The following is a 27,558-nucleotide window of genomic DNA, read 5'->3' on the forward strand; positions in this document are numbered from 1 at the left end:
TGCAAACTGTTTAATAAATATAAACAAAGCCGTCAAAGATTGAGGAAAGATGTACACGTTCGTAAGTACTTGCGTAACTGCTTCGCGAATCTGGCCCCTGGTGTTTGCGTTTCGTGTATGATGGAGCTACAGTGTGAGCAGTTCTATTGCATTATCTCTATGATAGAATCTCTCTCGTCTCCTTATATATCTTTGTTAATTTCCGTCTGGCTTACTGTCGGCGTCTTCCTTATTAGCATTTTTTTTTTGTGCCTTTTTGTGCCAGCATTTTTTTTTCTTTCATTCTCTTAATGCCTTTAATTTTACCTCCTAATTAACATCCATCATTTGAATCACTCACACCGATCACATCTTTGTTGTCTTACGCTCTCCTTTCTTATACTTTGGCTCCACATTTGTCTTTTTTCCAAATCTCTGTTAATTCTCCTCATTCTGACACTGAATTGTATGCTGTTAGCAAGGAATCTTCACAGCTGCCTCTGTTATTATCCACGGTGAGATCTTGTCTTGTACAAGGTCTTTCATCCCCTTCAGATGTCTTAATTGTTTCCTTACTTCTTTCTTCGTCACTTCTGCTTCTTCAGGTAATCTGTTCTTTTATAGTTTTATATATGGAGGAAAAAAATCAAGTTCCAACTGAAAACTTCCTGGAAACTTTTATCGAGAGGTTTGCATAATTTCCAAGTCATTCTTCATGAGTCTTCTCTATCTTTCGTGTAGCCTGATCGCATGGGACATTCATCGACATCTTCCTCCTCAAGTGGTAATGATGTAGTTCAGGGTGATCCTTGGCTTTGGTTGTTATGTCATTGTTATACTGCTAATTCACTGTTCTCCTGTTTCCTGTGTATGTGTTCCTCGTTCTTTCATATATTAAGATTCACTTCTGTTCTTCGTTGTTCTCTGTATTTGTTCTGTGTTATTTGACTTTCCCATTTAGCCTGAAATTACTGCTTCCATATTATGGCTAATTATTTCAATAATTATTTAACTATAAACGACATGTATGATTTTGATATATAACACCACAGAGAGCTGCAGTCAGAAGATCCTTGGCGACAGAATGTCCGTCGGAAAATTTTAAAATTATACTTATGAGTGCATATTTCTCATGCTCGTGGGTATTCAAGCCAGACGTGGTGCTTGGGCACCTCTGTTCTTCTATAGTTTTATCAAATATCTTTCTTTTATATCCCTTTCCAAACAATAAATAGTTCATAATTGAGTTCTTAGAATGTCTACATTCCTCCTTTCAGTTGTAGTGACTTCGTGTGTGTAAGTAAAGGCAGAGACGGCATGTTTTTATGCCGTTGGGTAAACAAAGTCGTAAACAAAATTGTGTAAACAAAGACTTGTCGATGACATTGGTCCCAGCAGAGAAGAAACCCACCTCCAATTGGCTGCCAACATTATGACGTTGAACCTGTTATCCTGAGATCCGCATTGGTTACTTCAACGATGACGTCACATGCGTAAACAAAGCGCCATGAGACGTCGCCTCATTGGCTACTTCAGGGATGACGCCACGCATGTAAACACAAGCAGCGGTCCCGCCTCTTCAACAGAGGGAGGCATTTCACTCACATTTACCCTGAGTGAGTGTCATTACCCTTAGCTGACTCGCATCCAGAAATATTCATCACGAGCCGAGCCATAATGCGTTCAATTTTTCCCTGTGTCATTTTGGTTATTTTTGGCTTTGAGAAAGCATTCGTGGATATTTTTTGGTGCATTGTGAGCTGAATGGAAACGTCACATGGATTAATCCTGACCGGAGGGATGAGGAATATTAAGGAACACATTTATGGAACGTTCTGTGCAAGAGGAACAATAAAGACAATAAAACAAACACCTCGTGAAAACAAACAAAATAAAAAAAGCAAAGAAGTCAAAACAAGTCGAAAACACATGGCACTACAAAAGTTCATTCATAGCACACACCACGGTTTTGTTTTCCTTCCTTCCTTCCTTCCTTCCTCTTCAACTTCATTCACTGCCTTTTTTTCCTTATTTTGTCCTTGGTAATCATTTATCTCTATTAAAAAAAATGATGGGAATGAGAGAGAAATATCTATTCCCCCCTCCCCCCTCCCAGCCTCATCCTCTGTTGCACATCACCCATTTCTCTTCCGCTCCTTCCCTTTCTCCCTCCCCCTTCGGCACCCCCTCTGTCACCCCTTTGGAACACCCTCTTCGGTGTGGACGGAGGCTGCGTGCGGCGCTGCCCGTGACACACACAAGAGTGGCACGTGAGGCCTCACTTGTGGCCACAAGAGTACACACACACACACACACACAGGTTCTCATCCTCTTGATCAGTGTTCAAGTATGCCGGGTTTTTTTTTACTTGGTCTGATAGGAGAGTTGTTTATAAGGCTGCAATGAACTCGCTGTAAGGACGCTCAGTCGTCACAGAAAACGCTCAGACAACCTTCCTTTAGCCCCTCCTCTTGATTACCACTCCGTAAAAAATACGACGGCTTAGCCAAAACCAGAAGCGTCAGAACCTAACCTACCGTAGCCGGCCATATTTAGCCCAGGAAGCGTCAGGGGCTATTCATGCCCGTGCCACCTCGTGTGTGGCTTAATCTTTATCAATCAATCAATACCGTGGTGATTTTAAAGTCCCTAAACTATCGCCAGTTGTTACGGTGAGGTCGAGAGCGTAATAAATGTAGCGTGTTGAGTAGGAGAACAGGTTGTAACGATCAGACAACTTGGCCTCGTTAATTGCCTCACAGATATCACAGTTTATGTTATGGAAGACAATCAGGACTTCCTTCACAGAAAAGCCATTACTTCACTATCTTCTGGAATGTGAAGCAACCAATGACCTTAGAAGAGCTTTAAGAGTTCCTGAATCATGCAGTGGCCACCCTGAAGCCATCAACACAGCCACTCTCCTGGTCAACAAAGGTGTCCAGCAGCTGGACACCCTCATAAAGACTGTGGAGCAGTATCCTCCCCCACGATAACAGCTTGATGGTTAAATGCAACCTTAGAATACTGAGAAAAAAAAATTGTACCACTTACGGGCTATTCATGCCCGTGCCACCTCTTGGGTGGTTAATCTTCATCAATCAATCATCAGGACTTCCTGAGTGGGAGGTGGACGGCCACTCTGGTCAACACCAGATTTCAAGACAACTATTTGTTTAATATATTTAAAAATTTTAAGAAGCCCATCTAGTAAGCCACAATTATATAATCATTACATGTTTACAGGAGAAGTGTTTAATTTGACTTGACTGAAACGTGTTGCAAACAATATTAAAACCATTGTGATGCAACATGTATAATTGTCTGTCGAGACTTGGATTAGACATAGAAGAAGCACACAGAGATCACACTAACGTGATAGATCAAATGAGTGACGCAGGTTCGAATCCTCGTCACGGCCCTTGTGGATTTGTTCATAGCAGAAGCACATCACATCAAGCACTCCCGTCCAGACAGTAACAGCCAGTCTACACCAAGGAATGTTCTACCGTCTACAAGACTGAGAGTTGAGATGCATCCTTGTACCACAGCTAACTGTCCCAACCGGCTAATAAGAATACCGGGCAAGATAACCGGGTCCCCCCATCGACAGGGGTAGCCACTCCTACATCACGGGACCAAAGAGCCAGAGCTCAACCCCCGGCAAGCACAACTAGGGGAGTACAACTAGATGAGTGTACACACATAGATTATTACTAAAATGTGCTACCTTACCCTTGCTCATGGTGAATGGTATATATATATATATATATATATATATATATATATATATATATATATATATATATATATATATATATATGTACACTTGATATAAATAACTTTGCCGCTTAGCATATACAGATATAACGAGGTTATACACATAAACACAATTCTAAAAAATATATCTTATTTCCTCCCCCTCTCTCCCCATATCTTTCCCTCCCTCTCTCTCCCTCTTTCTCTCTCCCCATCTGCCTCTCTCCCTCCCCCACGCCCTCCCCGGCCTTAAACTCGTAGGGATTAGATACTTTATATATTGGCCTCTACATCACGGCTGCCCGCCAGAATTACGAGCCTGTGTTAACTCTTCCAACAATTCCGAAAGGGAATTTAAAAAAAAACATCGACAACAGCAACAACGTTCTTTCTCTCGTCGTAATTCGAACGTCCGGATTGCACGATATTGGTGCTGTTGATGACAGCTGCGGGGAGCAGGCTTTTTTTTTCCTTTTTTTTGTTAAGGTTGGTTAGTATTGGACTATGTTACAAAAGTGTGTGTGTGTTGTTCACCTAGTGCTTGCGGGGGTTGAGCTCTGGCTCTTTGGTCCCGCCTCTCAACTGTCAATCAACTAGTGTACAGATTCTGAGCCTACTGGGCTTGTATCATATCTACATTTGAAACTGTGTATGGAGTCAGCCTCCACCACATCACAATTTAATGCATTCCATTTGTTAACTACTCTGTCACTGAAAACAAATTATTTCAAATGTCTCTGTGACTCATTTGTGTACTCAGTTTCTACCTGTGCCCCCTTGTTCGTGTTCCACCCATGATAAATAGTTTGTCTTTGTCCACCCTATCAATTCCCCTGAGAATTTTGTAGGTGGTTTTCATGTCTCCCCTTACTCTTCTGTCTTCCAGGGACGTGAGGTATAGCTCCAGTAGCCTTTTCTCGTAGCTTATACCTCTTAGTTCTGGGACTAGTCTGGTGGCATACCTCTGAATCTTCTCTAACTTTGCAGTGTGTTTAACTAGGTATGGACTCCAGGCTGGAGCTGCATACTCCAGGATTGGTTTGACATAAGTGGTATACAAGGTCATGAACGATTCCTTACACAAGTTTCTAAAGGCAGTTATTATGTTGGCCAATGTAGCATATGCCGCTGATGATATCCTTTTGATGTGGGCTTCTGGGAACAGGTTCAGTGTGATATCAACCCAAGATCTTTCTCTCTATTTGACTCTTGCAGGATTTCACCTCCCAGATGATACCTTGTGTTCAGTCTTCTGCTCCCTTCGCCTAATTTCATTACTTTACACTTCCCTGAGTTAAACTTTAGTAGCCATTTTCTAGACTATTCTTCCAATTTGTCCAAGTCGTCCTGTAGTCTCTTTCTTCATCTGTCTTGATTCTTCTCATAATTTTTGCATCATCAGCAAACATTGAGAGGAATGGGTCTATATCCTCCGGAAGATCGTTTACATATATTAGAAACAGGAAGGGACCAAGTACCCTGTGGGACTCCACAGGTGACATCTCGCCACTCTAATGTCTCCCCCCTCACCGTTACTCGCTGTTTCCTGTTGCTTAAGTGCTCCCTAGTGTGTGAGTGTGTGTATGTGTAATTACCTAAGTGTAGTTACAAGATGAGAGCTACGCTCGTGGTGTCCCGTCTTCCCAGCACTCTTTGTCATATAACGCTTTGAAACTACTGACGGTCTTGGCCTCCACCACCTTCTCACCTAATTTGTTCCAACCGTCTACCACTCTGTTTGCAAAAGTGAATTTTCTTATATTTCTTCGGCATCTGTGTTTAGCTAGTTTAAATCTATGACCTCTTGTTCTTAAAGTTCCAGGTCTCAGGAAATCTTCCCTATCGATTTTATCAATTCCTGTTACTATTTTGAATGTAGTGATCATATCACCTCTTTTTCTTCTGTCTTCTAGTTTTGGCATATTTAATGCCTCTAATCTCTCCTCGTAGCTCTTGCCCTTCAGTTCTGGAAGCCACTTAGTATCATGTCTTTGCACCTTTTCCAGTTTGTTGATGTGCTTCTTAAGATATGGGCACCACACAACCGCTGCATATTCTAGCAGCGGTTGTGTGGTGCCCATATCTTAAGAAGCAGAGTGTGTGTGTGTGTGTGTGTGTGTGTGTGTGTGTGTGTGTGTGTGTGTGTGTGTGTGTGTGTGTGTGTGTGTGTGTGTGTGTGTGTGTGTTGTTACTGCTGGTGTTATTATCTCTGTTGTTAATGCTGTCCACGCAAATACTGCTACAGATGCTGTTATTACTACTGCTACTACTCCCAAAGGGTTTAAAATACCTGCAAGACGTAACGAAACACAAATCTTCAAGAAACTATCCGCTCCCTCACGTGTCTGTCTGTCTGTCTTGCAAGTTACTCCAACGGAAATTCTTTTATTTTTTTTTAACCTGGGCTGATATATGCGGCACCTGAAGATGGTGTCGAGAGACGGGTCCAAGTTCAAGTCAAGAGACTGGAGTCTCCTTCACCCCTACGTTTATTTCCTTCCCTTTCTTCCTTACTCCCTCCTTCCTTACTCCTTCTCTCTCACACTTTCCTCGACACTGGTTCCTTTCTTTCTTATTTCCATCCCTCCTTCCTTTCCACCATTGCTCACCCTCTCTCCTTCCTTACCTACCTTTTCTACTTACCTTAGGGAGCCGAGCGGACAGCACGCTGGACTTCTGATCCTGTGGTCCTGGGTTCGATCCCAGGCGCCGGCGAGAAACAGTGGGCAGAGTTTCTTTCACCCAATGCCCCTGTTACCTAGCAGTAAAATAGGTACCTGGGGTGTTAGTCAGCTGTCACGGGCTGCTTCCTGGGGGTGGAGGCCTGGTCGAGGACCGGGCCGCGGGGACACTAAAAAGCCCCGAAATCATCTCAAGATAACCTCAAGAAGATACCTACCCCCACACTCCTCTCACTCTTACCTTCCTTCTGGTGAGACACATGTGTTACTTAAACACATGTCCCAGTGAGACACGTGAACCAGTGAGACACATGTACCACTGGGACACACGTACCAGTGATACACATGTATTAATAAGACAACTGAATTAATTAGACACGTGTATTAGTGAGACATGATACATGTATTAGCGAGATACGTGTATCACCTCACTTTTTGGGGTCACGTGAGCAACACAAATTGCGAACAAGCTTGAATGGTCCCCAAGCCAATATGCAACTGAAAACTCCACACCCCAGAAGGATTCGAACCCAGACAGCCATGAGCACTATGCACCTTGGCGTATCTGGTACCTTAACCACCAGACCAAACTGACTGTACAAAAAAATGTTGGTAGTCCTGAGACTATTTATCCAACATCTGACAGCGCTCGAATATTGGCTTGGGGACCATTGAAGCTTGTTCGCATATGTGTTGCTCACGTGGTCCCAAAAATTGAGATGATTCTATGCCTGAGTTGACCATCGAGCGCTGTCGGATGTTGGGTAAACAGTCTCACGACCACCAACATTTTTGTACAGTCAGTTTGGTCTAATGGCTAAGTTATCAGATACTCCAAGGTGCATAGTGCTCCTGCCTGTCTGGGTTCGATTCCTTCTGGGATGTGGAGTTTTGAGTTTTATGTGTGTGTGTGTGTGTGTGTGTGTGTGTGTGTGTGTGTGTGTGTGTGTGTGTGTGTGTGTGTGTGTGTGTGTGTGTGTGTGTTGGCTGCAGGTGGTAAATCTGGTACTCGTGAGCCATGGACGTGTAAACTCTGGGAGCAGGATCCAACATTACATTAATGAATGTCCAGTCCTCAGACCCTGCCCACCTGGCGCTGTGAGCCACCTGGAGCTTCGCAAATATTTGATATACTTGATAAAATAAATGGATAAAGCTTAATCGTGTAGGCTACTGAACACATGTACGGCGCCCTGTGGGGATGGGGAGCCTAGTAGCCTTCATATACTTTAGAATATATTGATGAGCTAGTTTCTATATAATAACGAAACAAATTATTAAAAACTCGGTGAGAGAATAAACCGGCGATGTTAGGGAGGAAAGGAAGACAAGAGGAAAGACTGGAGGGAGGGAAGACTGGAGGGAGGGAAGGCTGGAGGGAGGGAAGGATGGAGGGAGGGAAGGCGAGAGGAAAGGTTACAGGGAGGGCGACAGTCAGGGGAGGCAAGATGATGTATTCAGAAAATATCGCAAACGTTGACGGATTTGGAATCGGGTGAGGAAAAAGTAGAGTGGCGTGTGTGTGTGTACTCGCCTATTTGCACTCACCTAGATGCCTTTGCGGGGGTTGAGCTCTGGCCCTTTGGTCCCGCCTCTCAACTGTCAATCAACTGGTGTACAGATTCCTGAGTCTACTGGGCTTTATCATATCTACATTTGAAACTGTGTATGGAGTCAGCCTCCACCACATAACTTCCTAGTGCATTCCATTTGGTAACTACTCTGACACTGAAAAAATTCTTTCTAATGTCTCTGTGGCTCATTTGGGTACTCAGTTTCTACCTGTGTCCCCTTGTTCGTGTTCCACCCGTCCTGAAGAGTTTGTCTTTGTTCACCCTGTCAATTCCCCTGAGAATTTTGTAGGTGGTTATCATGTCTCCCCCTTACTCTTCTGTTTTACAGGGACGTGAAGTTCAGCTCCTTTAGCCTTTCCTCTTAGCTCATACCTCTCAGTTCAGGGACAAGTCTGGTGGTATACCGCTGAATCTTCTCTAACTTTGTCTTGTGTTTAACTAGGTATAGACTTCAGACTGGAGCTGCATATTCCAGGATTGGTCTGACATAAGTGGTATACAGGATCCTGAACGATTCCTTACACAAGTTTCTAAAGGCAGTTTTTATGTTGGCCAACCTGACATATGCCGCTGATGATATCCTTTTGATGTGAGCTTTTGGGAAGAGGTTCGGTGTGATATCAACCCCCCAGATCTTTCTCTCTATTTGACTTTTGCAGGATTTCACTTCCCAGATGGTACCTTGTGTTCAGCCTTATGCTTCCTTTGCCTAATTTCATTACTTTACACTTTCCTGAGTTGAACTTTAGTAGCCATTTTCGAGACTTCCGCCAGTTTGTCCAGGTCATCCTGTAGCTCTGTCTATCTTCATCTGTCTTGATTGTTCTCATAATTTTTGCATCATTAGCAAATATTGAGAGGAATGAGTCTATACCCTCTGGAAGGTCGGTTACATATATTAGAAACAGGATGGGTCCAAGTACAGAGCACTGTGGGACTCCGCTGGCGTCATCTCGCCACTCTGATATTCCCCCCCCCCTCTCAGTTACTCGATGTTTCCTGATGCTTAGATACTTCCTTATCTACTGAAGCATGTGTATGTGTGTGTGTGAGAGAGAGAGAGATAGAGAGAGAGAGAGAGAGAGAGAGAGAGAGAGAGAGAGAGAGAGAGAGAGAGAGAGAGAGAGAGAGAGAGAGAGAGAGAGAGAGAGAGAGAGAGAGTCAGATAAATAGGGTAATGCGAGACATTCACAAAGTTAGAGAAAGATTCAAACATTATTTGAGAGAAGAGATAGGAAGAAGGGGAAGGGTCTCGGCGCCCTACATGGCTGGAATTCAGTAATAACCAGGACTATCCTTCCGGCGCCGATTTAGTAATAACCAACTGGTATACCTTTGACGGGGAGCGGCAACCCTTGACGGGGTGCGGCAACCCTTGACGAGGTGCGGCAACCCTGGCGGGCTTTGTGAGAATACCCTCGTCTCCAGGGCGAGGCTGCCCCCCCCCCCCCCCCAAGCACCCACCCAGTGTGATGGGGTCGCAGCCTAACTGGTGTTAAACCAGTTACGCGCAGTTTACTGGTGTTAAACGTAATGTTCAGCAAATTATGTTGGCTATAGTGGTGTAGAGTTGATCTGTTAGTACTGCTGGATACTGATGTTGGTGTTCTCTATGAGGCTGATGTTGGGAACGTTTCCAATAAGGATGATGTGGTGGCGTTCTCTGTGTCCTACGAGGCTGATAACGTCGTCGTCTAGGTCATGCTGGGTTTCGTTGTTTCGCATCTCTCATTCTGTGTATGTGCATATATTCAATTACCTTTTTTGAGGTGTAGATTGTATTTTGAGATAGCATTACCCAGGGTCTTGGGAGGTCTGATTCGTGTATGAGGTCTCTGGCTCTTAACTGTAGTGTTTGCTATTATGTGAGGAAGTTCCAAGCACTTCGTAATCACTGGTGGAGTTGGTGGTCTCAAGAGAGTCCTCGTTATTAGGGGTATAAGTTGTCCTCATTGTGCATAAAGTTGTCGTTTGAGCAAGCAGTTAAGACGTCTGTTCACTGACGAGATCTTAAAAGAGGCGTACAGTTGGTCTTTTCTGAACTTTGTCCTTTAGGGTGATATTTATTCAAATCTAAGTAAATTCTGAACTCATAGCATTTTCTATACATTTCTCTTGGTTATTCCAGCGCTGGTCTGATGATCATAAATACTATAGGTGACTAGCGGCCTTAGAAATAATATTGCATGACTGAACCTATGTAATATAATCAATATATATATATATATAATCAATATATATATATATATATATATATATATTTATATATATATATATATATATATATATATATATATATATATATATATATATATATATATATATATATTATATATATATATATATTTTATTAATCAACATTATTATTATTATTATCATTATTATTAGATATGGTGGTGCTTGCATGAGGCTATACAAGCCTGCTAGGCTGGTGAACCACATCTACATTTCCACAAACATATTTATTGAAGCTTTGCGTTCTAAACTATTTAACCTAGAGCATGTTAGCAATCATGATGACACTGGGCTCTCTGTGAACACAGCTTCGTTCTCAATACAGAGAGTTCCCGAGGTTGTTGACCTGGATTTTGAGAGAGCTGACAGTGGTGGTTCTCCGTCCTCTCTCACACCCGGCAGATGAGGCTACCTTTCAATACTCTCTTATCCACACTGCACTTATTGCCCGAAACACTGACCGTAATTATGAACTTACGAGGACTCAAAATTATCATTACATACCTCAATTAAGCAATATTACCACGTGTAATGATTTGTTTTAAATAAAACATCTATATTAATAAACTCGAGTGCCTTATAGCCTCGTATTTGATCTTCAAATCAGGCTAATGCCCAGCAAAATAAGGCTCCCTTCCCCCCCTTCCCCCCCCTTCAAGACGAAACAAAATGAGAAAAGGGAAAAGATAGGAGGAAACAGAGGCGAAATGAGGACACGAAGGAGAGGAAAAGATAGAAAGGATAATGATACAAGATAAGAAAGGCAGGAGAATATGATGTGAAGAAATAGAATAAGAAATATGACAATTAAATGAAAAGGAGAAGGAAAGAGCTCAGTAGAAAGAAGAAAGGGGAAGAAAATAAGAGAGGGCACGAAAGGGAATAGAGAGATTGAAAACCAGAAGGCAGGGCAGGGAGTGGGAAAATTATTTAAACTAAGAGGAAATAGAGAGAAGGTAGAATGGGGAAGAGAAGGTAATTGAGACAAAAGAGTAAGAAGAGATATAAGGGGAAGAAAAGGCAGAGAAATAGTGTTATCATATAATCTAACCAATAAAAACTTTTACTTTTTATTGTCCTGATTCGATCAAGGGGGGACTGGAATTGTCCCAAACTGAGAGATGTGATGAAAGATGAAGGAAGAGGGAGAGGAAGGGAGGGATGCGGGGGTAAAGTAGAGAAACACATAACAATGACTGAGATGGGCTTACGGAGGAGAGCTTAGTGATTATCACAAGGGGGATTTCCATTACCGTGCAAGTTACGAAATCGTGGACATCTGTTGCATCTAGCAAAGCCCTCGGTTACCACCTGTAATAATATTGTCTTGCCGTGTGGGACAAGTTACCTTTTAGGCCCTTCCTCTTTTCAATGTTGTTTGGCCCTTTACTACCGATCCGTAATTAGACCCAAATAAAGAAAATTTTATACCGACCAACCGCCGATGAAATCTTTCCTCTAGGTTGATTTAAAAGGTAAAGCCCATAGATCATTGAGCCTACTGCAAGGCACTGAGTTGTGGACAAGGCTTTTTGCCTAAGATTTTCTACAGGTAACATTTGCAAATGACGGTGGTTTGGGAAAATAGTAGAATGTTAGAGTGACGGAGGTTAGTGGTGAAGGTGGGAGGTGGATGGTGGTGGTGAAAGTGAGGGGGGGGGGAAGTGGTGGGGTGAGCATTGACGAATAGGGGAATAACACAGTCAACGGGCAAGATAATACGGATGATATTTCTCTCTCTTCTTACTTCCACCTAATTTGCAAGAGTAAAGCTGCTCTCCCTCTCGCTCTCTCTCCCTTCCTTCTCTCCCTCTCGCTCTCTCTCTTCCTTCTCTCCCTCTCGCTCTCTCTCCCTTCCTTCTCTCCCTCTCGCTCTCTCTCTTCCTTCTCTCCCTCTCCCTTCCTTCTCTCCCTCTCGCTCTCTCTCCCTTCCTTCTCTCCCTCTCGCTCTCTCTCTTCCTTCTCTCCCTCTCCCTTCCTTCTCTCCCTCTCGCTCTCTCTCCCTTCCTTCTCTCCCTCTCGCTCTCTCTCTTCCTTCTCTCCCTCTCCCTTCCTTCTCTCCCTCTCGCTCTCTCTCCCTTCCTTCTCTCCCTTCCTTCTCTCCCTCTCGCTCTCTCTCCCTTCCTTCTCTCCCTCTCGCTCTCTCCCTCTCGCTCTCTCTCCCTTCTCTCCCTCTCTCCATCATCTCTCACACACACACACTACCGCCTTTCGTCGCCCGTCTTAGTAACTGCACAAACCACAACCAATTCCTTACGCAAATAATGAAAAATACACAAGACAATAATTCCCTGATAATAATTCTATCTATAATTCAGCCTTTCTCTTGCCTCTCCAGGCAGACTATTAATTTCACAACTGACATCCTCACTCCGCTGAAAATGTTATGAGAATATTTTCAATCTTTTATGAACGTGAATATGAAAACTGAGGAAAATATATAATATCTCCACTGGCAGAAAAATATAATTCCAGTAATATGTCGTATTTTTCTTTCCTTTTTCAATCATATATCCCCATTTTTTTGTGGAGAAATGTTGTATTTGTTTTTGTTAAGGTATTCTTTCATTCCTTGCTCGCGTTACTATAGTTAGGCTTTTTTTATTGCGTTATTTGTTTTACATAATGTTTAGTGCTGTTGTTTATAAGGCTTGTTTTGTTTTGTTACCTTTTTGCTTATGTTACTTCGTTTGATTTCTTGTGTTTTATCTTTTGTAATTTGTTATTTCACTTTATTACTTATTTTGTTTTCTGTGTAATTAATTATTTACTTGTTTAGATATCTCTCTCTCGTAACACAAGAGTTGACAAGGGTGAGTCTTCAGCCTTGACAGACTCTTGACAAAGGTGAGCCTTCAGCCTTGACAGACTCTTGACAAGGGTGAGTCTTCAGCCTTGACAAGGGTGAGTCTTCAGCCTTGACAAGGGTGAGTCTTCAGCCTTGACAAGGGTGAGTCTTCGTTCTTGACAAGGATGAGTCTTTAGCCTTGAAATATCCTTGACAAGGATGAGTCTTCAGCCTTGACAAGGATGAGTTTTCAGCCTTGACAAAGATGAGTTTTCAGCCTTGACAAGGCTGAGTCTTCAGCCTTAACAAGGGTGAGTCTTCAGCCTTAACAAGGGTGAGTCTTCGTCCTTGACAAGGATGAGTCTTTAGCCTTGACAGACTCTTGACAAGGGTGAGTCTTCAGCCTTGACAAGGGTAAGTCTTCAGCCTTGTCAGTAGAGTGAAACTGTGTCCTGGTCCACAAAGCCAGTGCGCTATACTTAGAGCAATTGCTTGCTAAATTGGCCTTTTAATTTACATAATTATGTCATTTTCATACTAATAGTTTTAACAAACGTGAGATACGCTCGTGTACAATATTTCGTCAAGGATCCCGAACTATAGTGATGCTAAAGGACTATAAAACTCTTTCAGTTACCTTTTGGAATAATTCATTTAAAAGTGTTACGTAAGACTACTGACATAAACTGCGTCTTTACGAGCCGAATCCTTAATTGGTGTGGTTGGGAGGCGTCATGTCGACATTCTGGTTGAAGTACTGAAGGAAACATTGCGCCTGGTCAATATCGTACAAGTATTTCCAGTAGAGATTTCAAAGTCGTGTTCGGTGGCTCGGGACGACGATACAGCGACATTTACTAGCCCGAGCCGATGTTGGATAAAGGTAAATCGACGGCGTAATTGCCGGTATTGAGGTCGTCAACATAAAGCAGGGAATAAACCCTCCAATCAGGAGAGGTGGTTAAACCATTAAAGGGTCATGATGAAGAGCGTGACGTATGAAACACTGCCTTGTGGGACGCCATTGTCAATAAGAGGATGATAAAGCAGTACATGATGCCTGAAAGGAACAGCCGAAGTAGAAGCTTTGAAAGAACAGTAGCACATTGGTTGATGGGTAAACACGATCTGATCAGATCCAGATAGGTAGACAAAATCGGCCAATTCCTTTGTGGCGGTGTGCAGGACAAACATATAAATTGTGACACTAGCTCTCCACATATGTCAGTTGCTTAATTTAGAAACTGTACTTGAGGTCGATCTCGAACCCATTGTTGATGTGACGACTTATATTGAATTTTGTAACTAGCTCATCAAGATTGTAACTTGCTTAGCTAAATGAATTGTGGGGTTCAGTCCCTGAGCCCATTATGTGCCTTTGTAACCCTTTCCACTACCGCCCACAAGATGGGTATGGGGTGCATAATAAATGAACTAAACTAAAAAAAACTAACTTTTGTAGTGTTAGCTAAATATTCAAATTGTAACAATACATGATTGTTAGTGTTTTCTTAATCAAAATTGCAAAGGTGTTTTGTTTTACCCTGTACAGATAATGTATTTTTGTTATTTTGTAATATTACGACACAGGCTGTGTCAGACATGGAATGGCTATCGAGCCTTGCTACTAAGACGAAATCTTGTGAGTTTACTTTTTATGCTAATGATAGAACTTTTTTTGTTTTTTTTCAGGGATATTCCTACGCGGGCCCTAAGCCTCTGACTGGCCCACTAAGTGTTGCTTGTTTCTGTTTTACTTGGACGGTGTATGAGTATTTATGACTCGTATGGTCGCTTTAGTAAGATTTTGTCCCATGTGTTTGACAACTTCTGCTCTAACATAGTTAGTGACTAATATATTGATATTGTTAGAAAAAAGCATATGTTGTAATAATAAAACTGACAAGCTGACTTACTTTTACGAAGCTGTGAAGCTTAAGATGCTGTGAAGATTTACGAAGCTGTGAAGATTACGAAGTTGTGAAGATTATGAAGCTATGAAGATTACGAAACTGGAAATTACGTCATTCTCTGTTGCGCTTATTTTGTACTGTTCATGACAGTGTATACTGTACAAGGATTCTATCATTCACTTTATCAAACTATGCAGTATGTACGCATTTTCGGGTCTTCACATTACAGAGAGCCTACTGCTAATTCGTGTATGATGCACTGCACTCGAATAAAAACAAATGTTGACTAACAGCTGTAACTCACTTGTAAACAATTGAAACTTAGTTTTATATTTACACTATGTACAGTTCAATGTACAGTTTATGAAAGTCTTTTTGGCAAGGCTTAATTCGTTAACACGTCAGCGAATGCTGCGTAACTAACTTGTTGACGGAAATTTAGCATCGGCGGGTGCAGCGTGGCTTGGAGACGAGGATGTCACTAAATTGGTTGAAATCGTGAATATATAAATTTTCGTCTGAATCAAATTATCTCCGGCTAACTGGCCGAGACGTTGCTTAAAATGTATTAAGTGTATTTATAAAAAAAAATCAACAACCTCATGTTTACTTTTTCTTTAATATTCAATGAGGTCCTCAATTTGCTGTAATCTTTTTCTGATATCCGACACCTCTAGGCAAAGCCTCACCACGATCGTCCAAGTCATCACAGTTGTGGTTATCATTTCCAAGAACACACTGAGCACTTCAGTTAACAATTCATAACCAGGATCGTAATCATTTTCTAACCATTCATTAATGTCATTCACTCCAACGTCCTGACCAGCTTGAAAGAACATTGTACGGATACTGTCTTAAAACTCTTCAAAATAGTTCGGTACATTTTCAAATCTTTCGAATTCATTATCAGATATTGCTGCTTTGCTTCTAGGCCTCTCTGTTTTCTTCCAGTGATTTTTTTATTGCAGTTTCTTTCAGTTTATTCCAAAGTTTAACCCAGTGGATGATTGCCTACCTAATTGTGGTCTTTCGGAGATTTTCTAGTGTTCTTTGAGCCCTCGTGTCCTTCCCTTCTCGCTTGGTAAACCAAGTAAGCATTTTCAAGCATTGATGTTTGGTACATCAATTTAGGATAACATTCTGCCAACCCATGAAATTAACTTAATTGCTAATGAGATGACCTCTGCCAAACAAATGGTTTTCAAACTCATCCATAAATATTGATTAAACCATGAATTTTGTTAACAGTATTATATTACGGGTATTGACTACATTACATTTTGTAAGCTCGATTATTTTTAGACGCCTATAATTGTACAATTTGTCCTGTGCAAGGCATCGGCATTAACAGAGCAAGACCGAGAGTCGTGAGTATCCATTCTAATCTTTCGTCCAGGATATATTCCCTGCATCCTACTGGTCAAGGATTTACTGGGTACTGCTCTCCACATAAACCGTCTCGTCACCATTATACACTTGATATTTGCTTAAATTATTACTGACACTGTAATGATTTGATTTTGAAGGCTTCATTATTAGTGGGAACAGACCTGAAGCCTCGCCGAAAATTTTGTTGGTTTTAAATGTTATGCCGAGCCTTAAATTTCCAAATGCACCCTATCACTTACAGCAGTCTTTTTATACTTAATTGAATGTCAAGGTTACTTGTTGCAACTTCAGCTGTTCAAATCGAATTGCAATGCCAACTGTGCGGTGCTGAATAAACCGAATAAACCACTGTTATACTGCAGCATCTAATTGTGGACACTGAGCAGCCTTTACCGTCTTCCTGAACATGCAGCACACTAAAGTCCTCACATATTCCGATAGCATTTCCTTCTGCTTTTGCATGTCACTTAATGTACTTTTGCCGATGTTAAACTCTACTGTGGGAGGATAAACCCTTCTTGCAAACTGTACGTGCCATCAACAAGAAACTCTACTGGCACTCTTGGCTGAGAAAAATCCTGCCTAGTTTGTTTAATTAACTCTAGCTTTTGTACCACCGTCAGGCGCTTCCCTTGGGTGCCTGCCTTAGCCTGTGTGCCGGTAAGATTAGACGTTCTGTTCTGAATCCAATTGAAATTTAACAACACAAGTTATAGTAAGAAATCTTTCGAAACTGCAGGCGGCCGCGCGCGTCCACGGTAAACAATGAGAAAAGACCCCGCGTCTACTATTTTACCTACACTAGAAAATAAGTACCTAGTACCATGTACTATAAATCGTATTTAAAAATACAAAATAAACACATTTCCTCGATAAAAATTATTTCCTAATAACACACTGTAATTTCCTTCATTAAACTATATAATTTAAAGAAACATACAAGACTTACTTTACGACCGAGGACAGCGGCGGGCGACGGCTTCCCGCGTGAGGGTCAGGGGCCAGATTCACGAAGCAGGTACGCAAGTACTTACGAACGTGTGCATCTTTCCTCAATCTTTGACGGCTTTATTTACATTTATTAAACAGTTTACAAGCATGAAAACTTCCCAATCAACTGTTGTTATTGTTATAAACAGCCTCCTGATGCTTCAGAGCTCATTAACTATTTATGTATGTGTAATTAATATTTTATATATATATATAATATATATATATATATATATATATATATATATATATATATATATATATATATATATATACACACACACACACACACACACACATGAAGGAAAGAATTACGAGAGGTATATTTGTGGGGGAACACAAGAGAAGCTTGTGGGGTGGATTGCATTGGCGGACAAAAGGAATTATATAAGGGCTACAGCAGCAGGAGTCGGGAGAAAAGGTCGGGGAAAAAAGTGGACTGAGGAAGGGAAGGATGGCTGACCCCGGCAGGTAACAGAGAGGTCGGTAATGGTTGTCAGGAGTTGGACCTTCCTATGGAGGTGGGAGTGTTAGGTGTCGCATCCCGGCTCCGATGACAATTACCCTGGCATTCCTGTGATGGATCACCCACCCCGTCCACCTGCTGCACCTCTCTTCCTGCTCCCCACCCACCTGTTGCACCCCTCCTCCTCTATTCTGCGTGTTTTCTTGCTGCACCTTTCCTCTCTGCCCACCTGCTGCACCTTTCTTCTTCTCTGTTCTCTTGCTGCACCTCTCCTTCTCCTCACCCCTGTACTACCTCTCCTCCTACCACACCTCTCATGTTCCCCACCCACCTACCATTTCTCTCCTCTGCCCACCTGCCGTTCCTCTCCATATCCACACCTCTCCTCTGCCACTCTACCCTACGAGGTATGAAATACCACCACTCCTTTGCATCTCGAGCATTGCATCGATTACAAATTTCACTTGAGTCTACATGATACAAACACAAATGGCCTCACAAGCCAGGGCCCTCAATACGGGAGCTTGGCCTCAAGATATGCTGTGAAAGTAGAAAAAACCCTCGAATCTACCTCCAGGTAAAACAGAAAATAATCAAGGTTCATAACTTCATTCCTTCAGCAGGTCAATAATGCTATAATACTTTCCTTTTTAATACCATTCCTTCCCCATACAAACATGTTTAAATAAAAATCACTGCACTGCATCAGTGCAGTGATGCATCTGCATCAGACATCAGATGAAGGTATAATCTGCATAATGAAAGTGAAATTTCTATCAGATGGACCTATAACCATAATCAGATGAAAGCATAATATGAACCAGATGAAATAATAGTCTGAATTAGATAAAAGTATGATATGAACTAGATGAAAGCAGAATATGAATCATATGACAGTATTATCTGACTCAGATGAACGTATAATCTGGCTCAGATGAACATATAATCTTACTCAAATGAAAGTATATTCTGACTCAGACGACAGTATAATCTGACTCGGATGACAGTATACAGTAATCTAACTTAGATGACAGTATAATCTGACTTAGATATGCTCTACGTTCATCTGAAAGTTAAACAATATACTGTATGCATGACAAAAATAATGCCACAATACTGTATTGCACTGTTTGCAAAAGGACTAAAGTAGTTTCACGATTCTCTTGCTCTGCTAAAGTACACCAAGACTAACACAACGTCAAAATTGTATTGGTCTCTACAGCACGAGAGATTCTGGTCATGGATACTTGCAGGAAATGACAACAAAATCACACATTACAATTTTAAGTACTGTACTGTACTTTATACAAAATGACTCGTCTCACAAGCTGTATTATTCAATTGGATTATTATTTAATTTATTAAATATTAAAATATTAATTGATATTAATTTTAAGTAATTAATTAATTCCCTCTCCATTAAATTAAAATCTTTAATGAAGAATGAAGACCTATAGTTTAAAACCTTCTGCATATGCCAATAATTAAATGGCATTATAAAAAGGCAATATGTACTATACAGTCTCTTAGAAAAAATATTGCAAACACTTATACAGTACCATAATACAGTATATGATATGGCTAATGTGTAATATTATATTTAAATAACTTACAGTACATTTATACACAACATAAAACACTACTTTTCTTCTCTATAATATGAGAAATCTAACTGCCTTGATAAGAAGTTCAATAGCAGAAATCTTTTGAGTGAAATATCACAGCTTAATGCCATGAATCAAAGAACAAAATACCATTGAATGTGTAATATGCCTTCTATGAATTCACCTGTCTTTATGCTGAATCCATTCGTATTCTTACACTGTGCAAACAGAGATTCAAATGGAACGCCTTTAATGTAAATAAAAGCATCCTAATGTATGCTTTTTCTGGAGTAATGAGCAACGAATTTCATAGCAGGCTGTTGGGCCAGATTTGTATGTTTTTAATACAGAATAAACATACAAATTAAATGTGTGTCAAATTGTCAGAACAGGTTGGAAAATAGGTTTGATAACACATCAGTACACAAAAATTGCTCAGTCTCAAGCATTCACTACCCCAGTGGTACAAGGTTTTTTGCATATTTCTAAGTACTTTTTCTTTAGTAACCCATAAAAATTTCTAACTTGTGCAGTACAGTATTCCTCTAAAGACATGCTATGGAAATCTAGTGTAACAAAACAGAAAGAACAAGTAATCTTTCTCAATCACAGTTGCAATGTAATTATTTTACTCTAACCCAATTAAAGTGAATGAGAAACAGGGTAATGATAATATATGTGAAATTAGTCCAATATAAAAACATTAAAATTTCAGCCTGTCAAAAACCTTTAAAATACAGTACTACCTCTTTTCACACAAAAATATTTAATGACTTCTCCCCTCCCCCCACCCATAAAAAAATAAGTCTTTGATTTTAAAAACATCCTATCCACATTGCTTACCGTTGCGAGCTTAACAGAGCTGAATAAGTAATACAGTAGATTATGTATATCCCTAACCAAAACATCACAAGTTGGTCTTTTTAATCTAACAACCCATAACCAATAACCCTGAAACACAGCTCATTACTGTACTGTATTTGTCACAATACCATAACAAGAAATTACTCTCTAATATGAAATGTACTCACCTAATTGTGCTTGTGGGGGTTGAGCTTTGACTCTTTAAATGTGTTTATGTATACAGCATAAACCTACATTATCTCTCTCTTTATCAGTACAAATATCTCAAACCTTTGCCTATTAGCAGCAGAATCTAATGTACTGTATCTGTGACATCACAGGACTGTGAAGAGATAAATTAACTTTCAATTATCAACATTTAATTCCTCTCCATATATTGAAACCTTTTTGGGCTCCTTTCTTCTCAAAATAACATAGTATAAGCCAATATATATAATACTGTACATCAAAATGTATTTCCTAGTCCAGTACAGTACTGTAGTACAAACTGTAACCTGGACTATTACTCAACAGACCAACAACAAGAGTTTGATCTGATTATTTTTGCCAAATATCAATAACATCAAATTTGAAAAAAAAAAAAGATTACAGGAAACTAAAGATCAGAACACCTATAGAACAGACACCTATAATGGAATAGCAAATGGCATAGTCTGGGCCGGCATGGGCAGAAATGCGAGGCAAATGGAGAATTGCAATTCTTAACTAAAAGTAGTAGTTTTTCTGGGAGGCCCGACACAAATCCAACTAATTGCTCTGGGTTTAGGAATGGCACAAGGCAACAGTGAAGTTGTTAACAAAGCTCACAGCACCCCAAACCTAGTCAATAATTTTAGCTTCATGTCTAGTTGAATAAAACTGTACATCCATCCAATAGACAGAACTGTGGCCAGTCAAATAAAACATCACAAAACAGAATAAATATATATATATATATGACAATGTCAGACCACGGAGGAAAATGAAACAGGAATTTCCTTAAGTACTTTCGTATATTAAATACATCTTCAGAAGGAATCAACATTCCTTCTGAAGATGTATTTAATACACGAAAGTACTTAAGGAAATTCCTGTTTCATTTTCCTCCGTGGTCTGACATTGTCACATTCTTAATCACGTGTTTATTTTCGTGATATACACATATATATATATATATACAGTATATAAATAAAATACACACACACACACACACACACAGTATATAGATGAAATATGAGATAAATTTGTAATGACATTGCTAAATTCTTTAAAAAAATATTATAACTTATATTGTACAGTATTAATAATGTATGTACAGTACGGTAATTACATACAAATGTAATTAACTTAATACAGAAGCAATTAATATGCAATACTGTACTAAAGAAAAATTAAATATTGTACATTAATTTAGAAGACAATGATTAGTATGTGTCCTACAAATGGTTTTCAAGGCCATTAAGTACAGCCTGAACACCATGCATGCGGCCCACGGTTGTATATTGCAGTCTCCAAAGCCCCAATTGTGGCACAGGTCAAATTAAGTTGTTGAAGAAATACATTATAACAACAGCCGAGTAACTCATACCATTGATCTTAAAAGAAAACAAATATAATAAACTACACCTGTCATCCATCCAACCATGTACTGATGAATCAGTACAGCAAATAGAATATGAGGTCATCTATCCCATTTACTAGTATAGTATTGCACTCAACATGTTCTACAAGTGATCATTATGAACTGTGTACATCTTCTACAAATAGACTGATCAACTAACCAAGTATCAGATCACTGTCGTGGACCTCTAGATATAAGTTTACACAACCTTGAATTATTACTACATGGCAATTTAACCCAATTTCCAACACAGAAAAAACACATTAACATATGGTTAAGAGTACAACACTGAGGTAAATCTTGCCTTAATTAAGACTTAAAGGATCAACACCACTGATATAAATCTTATATATTAAACAATTTGCACAAATCATAAAGCATCTTAATTTGTAGCAAATTACACTTATCATTAACCAATGATAAACCACATAGAATTAAGGTAAAATTCACCAATCTCCTGTCCCCCACCAAGAAAACCTCAACTAGCTATAAGCAGTACACTCTAATATTATCAAAGCTAATGAGATAAAAGATAAATGCAAAGTAATAGAAAACCAACCAAGCACAACACCTATACTTTAGTGCATGCAATCTTCAACAGTAAGAAGTACTGCACAGGGTGGTGGAGTGCATGTTCCTTATTACGAGGTACCACACATGGTGGAGTACACATTACCATCTATAGTATGGGGTACTGCACAGAGTGGAGTGCATGTTCTGTATTACAAGGTACTGCATACAGTGGAGTGCACATTACCATCTATAGCATGGGGGTACTGCACAGGGTGGAGTGCATGTTCTGTATTACGACGTACTGCATACAGTGGAGTGCACATTACCATCTATAGTATGGGGTACTGCACAGGGTGGAGTGCATGTTCTGTATTATGACGTACTGCATACAGTGGAGTGCACATTACCATCTATAGTATGGGGTACTGCACAGGGTGGAGTGCATGTTCTGTATTACGACGTACTGCATACAGTGGAGTGCACATTACCATCTATAGTATGGGGTACTGCACAGGGTGGAGTGCATGTTCTGTATTACGACGTACTGCATACAGTGGAGTGCACATTACCATCTATAGTATGGGGTGCTGAACAGAGTAGGGTGCTTGACACTGTCTACAATAGGAAATAGTGTAGAGCATGTTGTGCAAGTGCACTGGTAGTAATGTACTGTATGTTTCTTCATCCAAAGGCAGCGAAGCTCATTTTTTAACAGAAAAGAAAGTCAAAGTTCAGTAGTATTTGTGAAAGTTGAGAGTGAAAAGGTAAAAGAAAAAAGGTAGAACACACATTAAATATAAATACTGGGTCAATTATTATATTGCCCTTCTTTTTTAGTACAATATGTAATTAAGAATCAATACATTTTTTAATTTCTAATATTCATCAAATAATTACAGTACATTATTAATGGTCAATATTTTTCAGTATCACACCACAATCTATATTTTTGGAATGATCAAACTCAGACAAATATGGAAGCCATAGTTTTAAAAGTGACAAACAGCCTTTACTACTGACTACACCCTCATTAATGATCACAATCTGGTGTTAACACCTATCTGCAAAAATCTGAAATAAAAAATGACATGTCCCGGGAACAGAAAAATGCACTGTTAGGTCTGAATCCTCATCTGAAAGGTTATAGTTGTGTATTATATTGGGCATTAGTATACAGTACACAGAAGTACACTACTATACAATATACCCAAACTGGACATAGATGCATCACTTGTTTATGCGGTTGTTCTCATCTGAAATATTACCATACACGTATTTCTGAAATAGGTCAGAGCGCCCTGCAGCATGTCTATGAAATCTTCAAATTTTAAACAAACTTTTGGACAATTTTTTTTTTTTTACTTCAACTTTTTTCCTTTCAAAACACATTTTTAAGCTTTTGCACTCATTACCTGTAATTCTTTCCCAACACTTATATTTTAAGGTAAGCATGTGGCAACTGCAGTACTTTGGTTATTTGATGTCTAAACCATTGTGTGTACCTATTAGGCAATGTTTCCATCATGTGAAGTTACATCTTTAATATGTTCAAGATGAGATTGTACCAATTGCCTGTGGGAAAATTCTGCAAGCATCTAAAATTCTAGAATAAAGCTACAGTAACAAAATAGTGACAAGACGGCTATCGAATTTAAGTGATACTATAGACAATTAAATTCCAAAATACAACAAAGGAATTCTAAACATCTGACACAGATACTTCCACCTTTCACTCACTACTAATAAAAGGATCAACTGGAAATGAATAATGGAAGGTTAAGGAACTGTCTAAATTAAATAGATACATATTTAATGCTTAATTTTTGAAGATATGAAGATCACGCATCACGCACACATGCGCACTATCCGAAGTATGATTTTTACTGTAGTTTCACAACTTTCCCCTCACAGGTAATCACAATAACTCCCAAGACATATTTCACTGGCATAATCCTTATTAGTTTCTAAATTTGCTTTGAGCAATCATAAATGAGGTATATAAAGGCATTTTAGGAAACGATATTATATATACACACACACACACTTACTGTGTATGTAACTGATGACGATCACGAAACACTGACCATTGGTATGCGGAAAACCCACGTCTGTTGTTGAGGAAGAGCCAAAACCAACTCGTACCAGCCAAAACATTTAATACAGTACAGTACAGTATTCTCTTTCCCATTTCTCTGTGGGTTTTCTGCATGCATACATACTTACATACTTATATACATACATACCATGGGTTCAAGCTCAACAAACCACAATGTAGGACAGAACCAGGAAATGCTTTTTCACACATAGGGTTGTAATTCCATGGAACCACCTACCTGCCGAAGCTGTAAATGCCAAAACTTTGCTGGGTTTTAAAATACAGCTGGTAAAGATCATCAGGGCAAATGGGGGGACCTTTGACAAGTTGCCGGCTTCCTGTCCTTATCGAGGCCACTAGTGTTGGTGGCCCTCAGGTAAATTTAGGTAAAAATTATATTATACAGTTATATATATATATATATATATATACATATATATATATATATATATATTTTACAGAACAGTGATTTAACGTTAATATACAGTAAACTAATGTTATTGTAATTTTAGATAACATTTGTAATATGATCCAACCAAAGAAATATCATTACCCCAAAAATTATACAAGAAAATATAATTAACTCAATATTAAGAGTTAAAACTATGGCACAATCAAAACTTCAGTCCCACTCGACATACACCAATATTTTTATTACAAGGCTAACCTTGCATCAACACTGCTCAGCCACCAAAACTCGGCCATTCATAAGATCACTATGAAACCGACCAGTTTACCCTCCAAGGATGACAGTTGCGATGCTACTTACTGTCCTTACCCCTTTATTCTTACTCAAATTCACTTCATCTTTACAACTTACAGAAGTTTACTAATCTCCAATTTACATTTGAGGTTGGTGTATATCTAAAATCACTACAGCAAATATTTGTACATATACAGTACTTCAGTGGAGGAATGTAATATACTCAGACTAATGAAACTTAAATGAATCAAGTTATTATGGTATGATAATGATCTACAATTCTTACTAAGTACATACTGTACAAAATAATGTTAACATGCTGTATTATCCTCAATGTCAGTTCTATTTAATGAAATAACTAGTGTGCCCTTTTCACAGGCGAGTTTGGTATCCTCTGCATCACTTACACACTTTACATTGGAACATTTACATACTAGACTGAGGGACTGCTCTAACACATACATGTTTCAAGATAAAGACACACAAATACATGTGTAGCTGCCATGGTTCTCTGACTTGAACTTACAGGCAGCTAGCCATTTAACTGTTTATGCATAATAACATTTGTGTTTCTTCCATTAAACAAAAAATTATATATTTTGAGAATTTTACAGATCATATTAAAAAACCATTGTAACTCGAGAACAGCAAATTATCATTCATTCCGTTTAAAAAGGAATGGTGCCCAACCACCTAGATGGTCAGGGATTGAATGCCGGCCTGCATGAAGCGAGACCGTTGCACTATCATCCAACTCAAGTGGATGGGCGGTAGTCAAAGCATATAGTTAAATATATGTAACATAAGAAAACTTACTATCCACAATAAAATTTACATTTTATTCGTCTGTAACAGAAATAATTGCTGATGTTTTAGCAATTACTTCGTCTCTAATATCTAATTTTGCTGGCTCAGCCTCTTTGCCAGAATCCTCATCATCCACTGGTACACAACGATTACCACATGCAACTAACTCCTGATACTGCTTCCTGGCTTCTGGTACCAACTGCATCAATACCTGGAAACTGTCCTGTAATACAGAAAATAAAAGACACTGTCAATATTAACAATTAAAACACATCTTATGAACTTTAAAACACTACATATGCCACTTCTTACAAGTACAGTAGTGGCTGGATATAAATAACAATCCACTGATCACTATCTTAGAAATTACCTAAATCTCAGCATATGTTTAAACTGAACAAATAATAATCAATTGTTCAATACAATAAATTGCCATTTTCTGAGAGGCATCAGTGGTTTCTAGTGCACTGGCTCTGGTATCTCACATTCACACAACTATCAGGCCTCTGGATTTGCAGGCTTACCTAACACCAAAATCAAAATCTGGTGCTTTCGTAGAGGTGAAGGAAGAATGAGAACGTGAACTTTTTATATTCAGCCTCTGAACTGAGGGTGGATAACCAATGCAGGGTCTGGGGCTCTCCCTTCCCCCTCCCAAATAGGCGGCACGGCGGTGGGTGTGACGTCATGCTTGTTTGCTTGTTTTCGATTGGGGAGTTCTGCTTTGTAGTTCGGTTTTCGGTAGCAATGTTTCACCAGTTGGGTTTGTTTTGGAACGCCTACCTTTCTTAGTACCTAACCCGGTAGATGGCAGACATAGAATGCTTCCAACCACATGGGGGTTTCTATAGGCCACTGCTCCCTGTGCCTCTCTGAGGGGGCTAGGTTCTGGCTCATGGTCCCAGTAGGCTAGAACTCCATTCGAATTGACTGATGCCACAGTCTACTAGATACATATCAGCCCGGTATGGCTCCGGGCAGCCAGAGGGGTTCTCCAGAAAACAGTATCGATCCGTGAAGAGTAGTATGCATTTGGTACTAAGCATGTGAGTGAGAAGACAGGCAGAATGGACTCCTGATTGACTCAAACTGTCACCCTGGAATTTGAGGACTAACACATAGTTTGTTGACATTGGGCAAATTACCATTTCCCATATTTCCATCTTTTCTCTCTCTCCAAACAAAAATACATATTTTGCTTTGCTTCACCTATATATTTTGAGCAATTTCACAAATCTGGATCGATCACGAATTTCTATGCCTTGTCTGTCTTCTATGAGAACACCAGATTCTAGTCCGGAGTTGAGTAGGCCTGCACATATGCAGAAGCCTGAAAGTTTGTGAATGCCTCTGTGGTACCAGAGCCAATGCACCAGGGAGATACTGAGGTCCAGTCCAGAAAAAGGAGAAAGATTGCAGCACTAAGAACAAGTAACAAAGACAGAATCTAAACAAATGAGTAGTTACACTCAAACAACTAAAAATAAAAAATGTAGCACAGTAGGGATCTCATCAACAAAATCATTCCTCCTACTGAAGGTGAACATATCTGCAGGTATGGATGAACCAAATATAACTCATTAATAAAGCAGTAATTT

At 39.7% G+C, this 27,558-nt stretch overlaps 1 protein-coding gene across 3 annotated transcripts in view; it reads right to left on the reverse strand.

Moving 5' to 3' along the window:
- Positions 1-18,412: 18,412 nt before the first annotated feature.
- Sbp2 (SECIS-binding protein 2) overlaps positions 18,413-27,558 on the reverse strand; it is a 132,499-nt gene continuing 123,353 nt past the window's right edge. For all 3 annotated transcript variants that reach the window (XM_069310825.1, XM_045769343.2, XM_045769342.2), the window contains exon 9: positions 18,413-26,183. In XM_069310825.1, coding sequence (XP_069166926.1) covers positions 25,992-26,183 — 192 coding nt within the window. In that variant the 3' untranslated portion in view covers positions 18,413-25,991. The remainder of the gene's footprint in view (positions 26,184-27,558) is intronic.

This window comes from Procambarus clarkii, chromosome 68 (genome assembly GCF_040958095.1).
Source record: "Procambarus clarkii isolate CNS0578487 chromosome 68, FALCON_Pclarkii_2.0, whole genome shotgun sequence".
In the NCBI taxonomy this organism is placed as follows: domain Eukaryota; kingdom Metazoa; phylum Arthropoda; class Malacostraca; order Decapoda; family Cambaridae; genus Procambarus; species Procambarus clarkii.